The following is a 10,099-nucleotide window of genomic DNA, read 5'->3' on the forward strand; positions in this document are numbered from 1 at the left end:
GAAAACTAAGTTAAACTAACAACAAAACAAAGAGGGGGGATTTTTGGACGAATTTTAACAAAAATAAAGTAAATTGCAGCAAATGAATTAGGTCTTGTACGAGATATAGGTGAGAGGCTAGCTAGAGGATTGTTCTCCACACATGAAACATATGCATACAAATCGATTTCCAGTTATTATTTCTATAAACCATGAATGACAATGCCCCAAATTAACTGTGAACTGCACAAATTAACTCTCAGATTTTCCTAGGTTCATTGAATTGGACTCAATGACGCAACCAAATTATTCTTCTCAAGTTCCCTAACTATGAAAAGCATGATAGAGATACATCTCAAAGATCATTAAGTTCTGTGAAAATAATAAGCATTGACAAAGCATTCGTAACTATGAAAAGCATGATACTTCTGCCAAGAATTAACTTAACTCAATCATGACTAGTGACTTTTACTACTTGCAAATATAAGTTCGTAATGATTATGTGAAATTCCCTTATATTCTAGCATCAAATCCCTGCATGCAAACTAAGTATGCACCCTTAATAAACATACAATAATAAGTTCTCTATAAAGCAGATAAGTAAATCGCATTCATGTTTTACGAAACAATAACTGGATGTAATCAATTTATATAAAACATATGATCATGGTTTCGAATTCACCTCTAGCTAAAAAGAAACTTAGTTACACATGTTCATCATAATAGAAAAGCAATCTAAAATAAACATTGAAACTTAAAACAAAGATAAAAAGAACTCTGAAAATTACAACAACTTCAATGGATGAATGGTAGACACGACACTCTCCTTCTTCTCTAGCCCTTGCAGGTTGTGGCACAAGCTTTTAATAAAACATGCAGCACCAGTCTCCCCCTATAATCAAATGGGAATTTTTTAGAATGTGATAAGGATTCCTTTTGCAGCTGGAAATAAGATGAGATAATGTTGGATAAGATTAGATAAGATAAGATAAGACTGGATAAGATGAGATAAGTTTGGATAAGGTTGGATAAGATTGTGTATTTCCTAAGCCCATATGCTCTCCACGCATTCTATCCAATCCAAGTCCAAAACTGCTCCACATTGCTCCATTTGGCCATTTATTGTTGTCTTTACCAATTGGACCTGCAGTAATACGAAATTAACATAAATTACCAAAATAAATAGAAATTAACGAAGTAACTGCAAAGAAATAAGATAACAAAGTCGCATAAATACACTCCTATCAGACCTGACAATCACGACCTGTTAATCTGACACGAAATGAAACGAAAGAAATAAGTTTTGGATTGAGGCTTACCGCGTCAAGGGATTTTATCAAGACAACATGTTAAGCCCCATTAAATAACAGGTTAATTCAGGTTACCCATGAGTAACCCATTAAACTAAAGTTTTAGCCCTATTAGTCTCTCCCTTGATTTATGTGGCATATAGATGTGAAATAATTATAGTTGTATTTCGGAATCAAAGAGAGCTTTTGAATTCATTTAAAGTTTAGTAATTTAGTGTGAAGATTTTCTTTTGATTATTTATTGAAGTAATAAAATACTATCTTTAACGGATAAAATGGATTGAGTGACCCGTTTATTTCAATGGATTGGGTTTGAATTTAAAATTCGTTAAAATACATGTTTAACATGACATAAATAATTATTTGTTCAAAAATAAAAAAATAAACATGACATAAATCATTAAGATGATATGTGTTGATGGAAAAGGATCCTCTCCGGATCCTCTTTGTGGGGATCTGGAGGATCAATCAATCATGTCTATTCATAGTACATTGTGCGATCAGTTTTCGTTAGGTACTATTTATATTCTTAAATTTCAAATTTAAAATGATTTCTAACCGCACGATGTACGATAAACAGACATGATTAATTGATCCCTTGGATCCCTCCACAAAAGAATCAAAAGATGATCATTTTCCTATGTTGATAGTAAAAAGACACAAACATGGCACGAAACCGTTTGCCAGGTCATGAGGGCTAATACACCGTAATATCAGTCTACAATTAGACCTGTCATTTTCCACCGGACCCGTTAACTCAACTCAACCCGACCCATTAAAATTAGTATTCGAGTGAGTGATAAACGAGTTGGGTGGTTAACGGGTTAACCCACAAATCACCCATTAAATAACTGGTCATTTTGGGTGCCTGCGAAACCCATTAACCACGTCGTTAACACCTGTTATTGAGGACTTTTGTGTAATTTCAATAATCCTAATAGAAAACCCTCAGGTCCCTCACGACTCACTCTCTCTCTCGCACCGTCTTACGACGTTGCTCTCTAAGATTGAGAGATCGCTCATTGTTGTGCTCCTTCCCTTTTGGCTCCGGCTATCTTCCTCATCTTTTTCCCTTAAATTTTTTTATTGCTCTTTGAGTATAGTAGCATTTTCTTTTCTTCTCTCAAATTGCATCTTAGCTTGTTAGCATTCATCAAGGTTCTAAAAAGCGCTAGGTGCTAGTCGGGCGGCGGGCTAGTGCCTAGCGCCTAGGTGGCTAGGCGGGGTCTAGGCCGGCACCTAGGCGGTCTAGGCTGATTTAGGTAAATTTCTTGTATATCTTGTAAATAAGTGCATATTGACACTTACAAAAAATTATACTTGTATAAAATACATAAATAAAATAATAAAGAATGATAAAATGCAAATAAAATATCTAGCAAGTCCAGAATTTAAAAACATATTAAGCATATACATTTTGAATGATTATATCTAATTTTTAAAGATTAAAAGTAAAAATCCGGTTAGGTGGTTCATAATAAAAAGAATTTTGAAAAGGTGCATATGCATCCTTTCACCTGTCTGTTCCCAATTTCCCATGCCTCACATCAGCCAAGACCCATGCCTTACATCAACCAAGACAGTCAGAAACTCCCAAACCAAGGAGTCCATTTTGACGCCTTGAAAACCGAATATTTTTTTTTCTTTTTTATTCTTTCCTTTTCCTCATCCTCTTCGTCTTCTTCTTCTTCTTCTTCTTCTTCTTCTTCTTTTTTCCATTTTCCCTCTGTAATTTCTCCCTTTTTTCTTCGCTTGCTCCGCCCAATTCCCTATCTTCTCCACCTAATTAAGTTTCTCGTTTCCTCTCCCTTCATTCTTCTTCGATTGCTCCGCTTGATTCCCCATCTCTCCACCTAATTTTCATCTTCTTGCTCTGTATAATTTTCCAAAACCTAATCATGAGTCTAGTCAATTTCCTCAAGCACAGCGAAGAAATCCTCTCCGGTGAAGAAATTTGGACTTCCAGGTCAAAGTTATCGTTTTTTTCCTGCAATTGCACTGTTATTCTAATTCCTTCTACATATCTCTCACGTTTGCTCTTCCCTCACGCTCTCTCAATTTCTCTTTCGTCACCATTGCAGTGTAGTTTGACGGAAAATTTTAACAAAACCGCCGCAAAGGCCGCTTAGCCTGGTGCCTAGCCCGCCTAGCCTACCTAGTCGGCCGTCTAGGCACGGCCTAATACCCATGCCGATTTCCTGAACGTTTTTGAAATAATCGCGGCGTCGACCCGACGCCCAACTCCTAGACGGCTGCCCAGACCGCGTTTTAGAACACTGGTATTCATATGCTGATTTGAGAGAAGTAATTTTCATCATTGTGCTGTTAGTATTCATGTCTTATTTTTACGTGATGATTAAAATAGTAGTTTCATTCTCTATAAATTGGACTACTAAAGGCTAGACCTAGGAGTTCAAGATTAGTTAGACTTGTTTACATGTGTGTACTGATTGTATTTTCTAGTTGACCAAGCATAACTATGTTGTCTGAAAAAATTAACGCCTTATTAGTTGAGTGGGGGATTGAAAGGAAATTGTTTTCCATTACTTTGGATAATGCCTCTACAAATGATTGTTCTGTTGAGCTATTGAAGAAACAATTAAATTTTAGAGGTTTGCTATTAATGGATGGAAAGTTCTTCCATGTTCGTTGTTGTGCTCACATCCTAAACTTGATAGTCCAAGATGGTCTAAAGGAAATTGATGGATCAGTGACGAAAGTTCGTGAATGCATCAAATATATAAAATGTTCAGAAGGGAGAAAAAAATGAGTTTTTTGCTTGCATTGTGCAAGTAGGGTTGGCAGGTAGTAAAAGAGGGTTGAGACAAGATGTGCCTACCAGATGGAATTCAACATATACAATGCTTGATAGTGCTATTTTCTATGCTTTTCTCAATTTGGCACTTGTTGATTCTAATTTTAGTTCATGTCCTTCCTTGGAAGAGTGAGATAAAATAGAGAAGATTTCCAATTTCTTGGGGTATATTTATGAAGTTACTTGCTTATTTTTTGGAACAAATTACCCTACATCAAACTTGTTCTTCCCAAAAGTGTTCAAAGTCCATTATTGTATTCGAGATGCTATGGAAGATTGTGATGATTTCATGAGACGGATGGGGAATTATATGAATTTGAAGTTTGAAAAGTATTGGTCAAAGTATAGTTTGATCATTGCCATTGTGGTGATTCTTGATCCTCGCTATAAATTGCAATTTGTAGAGTGGGGTTATGACAAGCTTTATGGTAAGGAGTCGAGAGAGTTGAAGGATGTTAGTGACACATTGTTTGCACTCTTTGGTCGTTACATGGACAAGTTCTCTCATCTTCTTGTATCCAACCCGGTTAATCAAACTCCTACTTAAATAAAAGTAGGAGACAAACTTTTTGAGGTAGTATTTATATTTGTTATTCCTCTTTTATACTTTTTATATGCATCTTTATATTGTACGTTGATCTTTGTTTCTATTTTGTTTTTATATGTAGGAATTTGATAATATTTACCAAGATGGGTCAACTTCAGTTGAAAAAACTAAATTGCATCTATATCTTGAAGAAAAGAGACTCGATAAAAAAATAAGAGTTGGATATTCTTTCATGGTGGAAACTCACTGAAGAAATTTTTCACAGGACAATGCTCTAATAGTATTAGTCTTGATTAAGCATGGTATGTATTTTAACTTGTCCTTTAAAGATATTTTTCAACTTTTATCAACTTTTAAGCCTATGGTGGAAAAGCGGTATATGAATAATTTACTTATAGTAAATTATGCTCTTGGTTCTTAGGTTCTATTGTTATTTTATGCTCCATTGTCCAGTTGTGTAAGCTTTATGGACAAGGCTGTTTAGGGCGACAAGGTTAAGCTGGGGAATCCCTGAATCTTGTGCTCCATTACTTTGGAGAAGCCTCTGTCTTTTGGAGAAGAGGAAAGGGGGCTTGGTGCTAGGTTCAGTGTGATGCACTGAAATTGCTTTGGGTTGTTTGGAGAAGCCTATTATCGGAGATTTCTTAAAGGCCTAAGTTGGAAGATGTGGATTTTTAATGGGAGTGTATTTTGGGATTCTTCACAGGCTTTAGTTTCTTTAAATTATTTATTCTAAGAGGGATGTTGTTGTTAATTAGTTTTGTCCTTTTGTTTTGTTTCTGTTGGGTTCTGTTTTGTTGTTTCTTCACAGACTTCAGATTGTGTTGTTATTAATGCTTCTTGTTTATTTTCCTTTGTTTTCTTTTCATCAGTTACAATAAAGGTGAATGTTGAAGGTAAAACAGCAGCAGAGGATGCAATGCAAGAAAAAAAATAGAGCCACTGTAGACTCTGTAGCGAGACATTGTTCGAAACTTAAGGAAGAGAATTATTGTGTTTTACTTGAACAATTTCCCGATCCATGCTAAGATTCGAAGACTCATGTAATTGATAGAAAGTTAAATCCTACTATACAAAACAGGGTTATAATTGATTTGGATGAAATGTTAAAAAAAAAAAAAAAAAAAAAAAGTCAACGGATGAAATGAATGATCTGTTAGCTTAACAGATAGATTCAGATGATCCGTTAACTTAAAAGGTTAGATTTGAATAACCTATTAAATTAACGAGTCAAGTTGAACCCGATCCAAACCCAATGAACCTGACCCATTTACAGCTCTATCTACGCGAAACCTCAAGCGCTATGAATCCTGAGACTGAGACGAGTCGCGCGGCGCCGCTCTATACTCTTATCGTCTTCCTCTTTCCGTCGTTATCTACTTTCTCTCTCACTCTCACTTTAATTTTCCAGAATTCTCCTCCACAGCTCATCTGGGAGAGCTGACATTGAACTTAACGGTCTCTGGTGATTCCGCAGTTGAACAGGCTGTCGTCCGCCGACTGTAATCAAAACTCCCCCACCGACTTTTTCAATACAAGTCTCTGTCTCTGTCTCTGTCTCTGTCTCTAGATTGGTGGGTATTGAAATTTCAACCACTATTTTCAGATCTGTGGGTATTGAAATTCTAAATTCCAGCGTTCGTCAGGTGGGTTGATACTGGGTGAGTGGCTGCGGGTCTGATTTTCAGGTGGGCTCATGTTGGATTTGGAAATGCAGAGTCATTTTTTGGTTACAGTCTTCGATTCAATCCAAACACTTGACAATAATCCCAACCTATCCATTCCAATCCTAGCCTAACCAATCCTAATACAAATCCCTTTATGTTTCCCTCTGTTTACTTTCTGTGTATTTTAAGCAATAAGCATGATTAGGATGCTGATTAGGACGTGGGTTTTGTTTAATGGGTCTTGAAACCCTGGTAAGAGTAGTAAATACCTCTACTTTCGATCAATTTCTTGCAATGCTTTGTTCTGGAGCCATCAATTGATTTCATAGTTGTAGGGTTATAAACCCGGATTAGCATTTCTTGCTTTGCTGCTACCATTTTCTTTGCTTGCAATATTTCACCATGGAACCCGGCACCTCGTGGTCGACTATGGAGGATGTTTTGTTGTGCGAGTGTTGGGTTCGTGTTGCTCATGACCCGCTTACGGGTAGCGAATTGAAGCTTAATCAAATGTGGAAACAAATCCGTGCAGAATTTTCCGAGAGGAGCAATTCGACTCGCACGGAGCAAAGTATTTCTAGCAGGTGGAAAACTCTAAACAAAAAGTTACGCAGCTGGAGAAACGCCTTGGAAAAAGCCCAAGATGATTTTCAAAGTGGCAAAAATCTTACTCATCAGGTAGTAGAATTTAATCCAATGTAATGTGATTTTGTAGATAATTAAATTTCATTTTTTGAAATTTAAATGTGTAATGTCATTTTGTAGATGATTAAATTTTGTTTCTTGCAATGTTTTTGTAGGCACTACAAGCACTCTTGTTGTATAGTGCAGACAACAAGAATAAGTCATTCAAACATCACAATTGTTGGGCCGTTGTGAAGGGATGTCCGAGATTTAAAATTGTTTCCACTTGTCCAACCGTTGTCAAAAACGAGGTGCCACGGCACAATTCACCTAATGGAGATTTGCCGTTGGAGTCCCCAGTTGAAAAGGAGTCACAAACTGAAAAAAGGTCGATTCCTGTGGGTAAGAAGGTTGCGAAGAAAAGAGGTAAAAAGGGGGGTTCTTTCAATGAGTGTGCAAAGTTCTTGAAAGAACTGGTTCGCCAAGGTGAAATTAATATTGAGCGGGAGAGGTTAAGAGACGAGGCACTTGCGAGAGAAAGGGAGTATGCACGAAACCAAGATGAGGTACTCCTGGGAGAAAGGATGGACAAGCGAGATCGGGAAATTATGTCCCAGAATCTAAACAATATGTCCTCTGATTCAAAACTGTTTTGGGAACAAGAAAAAGCGGATGTTATGAAAAGAAGGTGTGCAAGGGAAGATGGACCTAGCAACACAGAGTTATTCCAAGAGAGTTTATCAGGCAGTGCAGATGTCTACAGAACGTGAGCTTAATACCGAACGAGGCAGCATTGAAAACAGAGGTGGATTTGTCTTTAACATGGCAGGTATTTACAGCTCTCATGTGTAGAAAGTTCAATCAATGTGTAAATACTAATGAAATGACGTAACTACTTGAATGGACATGACTGGTTTTTTCTTGAACAAATGAGTACTCAATCTTCACTATTTTCCTTGTTAGAGTTGTGCTTCATCTTATAGTATATTGTGTACATTCGAGTTTTATCCTGCAAAGTTATCCCGTTAGTTAGTGGTAAATCAAGAAGCAATACCATAAGCTATTTTCTTTGCAAGAAAATATTGTCATTTGGATATGGTAAAATAAACCGAAATACAAGCACCAAACCCTAAATAGGACCAACCGACTTTGCCTTGGAATATAACTTTACTGATCTCCTTGGATTAATTTTCTGCGTTTTTGCAGTTTATTTTAACTGCGTTGTGCTTGCTTTGTGAAATTGCATTATTACTGGGAGTCTCATCAAATGTAGGACCTCTCTCTTAAAAAGGACATGGGTCAAGCACTGGAGGATCTACCTTCTGTTAACATCTTTGTATATTTGATAGTTTGTTTCCTTGGAGTTGGTTTCTGCACTCAGCATGCCTTCTTGTTTGTCTGATGTCGTGGTCTATCCAAGCTTAGAAGTAGCGAGAATGACTTTCATCGCACCAACTCTTCCAATAATCAGGATTTCTCGTTTCAACTTTAGTTATCGAAACACAGTCGGTTAAACTGTTTGGATGATGTTTAAAAATCTTTCAGAACTGTGATTATGCCTTTCACTGGTGTTATTGTATTTTAAAATTTCAGTCCTCCCTTTTTATTATGGAGTGTAACATACCTGCATGAGTTTGCTTTATATGTTATAGTCATTACGACACTTGAGTTGCTTTATGTGTTTTAACCATTTCCTGCAATATTTTCTCTACCAGGACACTTTTCAACTGTAGTCGAAGATTGCATTCGTTGCATTTGTTTTAGAACTTTTAAGTTGTGCATAGACATTGTTTAATCTATGAGGTTTGGTCCAAATTACGGATAATTGTTACACGCTTTTTTTAGCTGCATACTAATCAGGCACTGGAACATTTTAATCGTGGAGAAAAGCAGATGGACCAAGGACAATCGAAGCCTTTAGCCCAGCCATCAGTCATGGGTTCATGCCCGAAAACATGTTAAGGCTAGGGCTGGCACCACAATCTCAGCCAAATGCCCAAACATGCCAAATAACCACATTGCATTGGCTGCTCAGTTGCAAGCATTTGCGCTTTGAGCACAATTTTGATCTTTCACAGCCTGGAAATGCCAACTTGATGCATTCCACTGTTGCAGTTGAGGATTGCTGCTCAATGAAAAGCTAATGAAAGCAACATGGCTGCATAATCTTTACCTTTTCCAGCGTCAAAACAGCAGGTTACTTCTCCCCCAGTTGCGAGTGAGAGTTCTCCTCATGCTAATACATCAAGTGGTGCATCCGGGCAGTCTAGCTATGCAAAAGCAAAGCAGACAGTTGCGGCGGCTAACCCTTTTGGTTGAGGTTTAAATCGTAGTAACTTTAACAATAATAACAGCATTCCTATGCAGCAGTTTTTTTGTTCATGGCAGAGAAAACCAGGTGTGACCTAGGCAGTCAGTTCCTATTGGAAATGAAATTACTTGTACCCATCCCGCGCGGTCATCTGCAAACACAAGCCAGGCTGTGACAACTCTTTCCATGTAAAAAGCTCACAAAACAATCCAGATACATTGCAGACGCAATACCATCGCCCATCGGTAGTCGAGTGGATCTTCTCCACAAGCTGTGGATCCTAATGATGGGGTTCTGGCAACAAGAACCAGTCACGAGGTGGATTGGCTACTCAGATGGGACAACAACGCCATGGGTTCACTAAACAGCAGCTGCATCTTCTTAAAGAACAAATACTAGCATTTAGAATTTACTTTTTGCTGTGATAATCCAGGTCATGGAAAATCAAGAGGCAGTTGATATTGATTGAGTTGTTTGAGAAGGTGAACTAGTCTGATGTGTATTCTGTTTGTGATTTGGACGAAATGCATTTTGTTTTGGACCAGCTCTTTCCCTTTTACCCTATAAAAATACTTCTTCCCCGTTGTTATTGTGAAGTATAAAAACACCGAAAGTACGATGTTTTTATATGCGTTTATGCGTTTATCTCACTCTACACCAATTAATTCTTTCTAACTTTACTTTTATTTCAATGTTCTAACTAAGCATATAATGAGTTAACAATAATTTGGTATCGAATCCGTCATTTATAAGAGGCACAACTTTGGAAAAGTTACAAAACCAAATACAAGGATTAGGTAGAGTATGTTATGGTTTGCTAGAGCACAAGGAACAATGTTTGCTTCT

The 10,099-nt window shown here is 37.2% G+C and overlaps 1 protein-coding gene across 2 annotated transcripts; it reads left to right on the forward strand.

The window, feature by feature from the left end:
- The first annotated feature begins 5,980 nt into the window (after nucleotides 1-5,980).
- Nucleotides 5,981-9,036, forward strand: LOC137717884 (uncharacterized). 2 transcript variants are annotated; one of them, XR_011065832.1, is made up of 3 exons: nucleotides 5,981-6,996; nucleotides 7,119-7,771; nucleotides 8,836-9,036. XR_011065832.1 is itself a non-coding variant. In XM_068457381.1 (2 exons), the coding sequence occupies exons 1-2, from the start codon at nucleotides 6,721-6,723 to the stop codon at nucleotides 7,710-7,712; spliced, it is 870 nt and encodes a 289-aa protein (XP_068313482.1). In that variant the 5' UTR covers nucleotides 5,981-6,720; the 3' UTR covers nucleotides 7,713-8,192. The 2 variants fall into 2 exon arrangements, 1 of the variants encoding a protein (XP_068313482.1); XM_068457381.1 differs by lacking the exon at nucleotides 8,836-9,036 and having other exon boundaries at nucleotides 7,119-8,192.
- Nucleotides 9,037-10,099: the final 1,063 nt, after the last annotated feature.

This window comes from Pyrus communis, chromosome 15, assembly GCF_963583255.1.
Source record: "Pyrus communis chromosome 15, drPyrComm1.1, whole genome shotgun sequence".
In the NCBI taxonomy this organism is placed as follows: Eukaryota; Viridiplantae; Streptophyta; class Magnoliopsida; order Rosales; family Rosaceae; genus Pyrus; species Pyrus communis.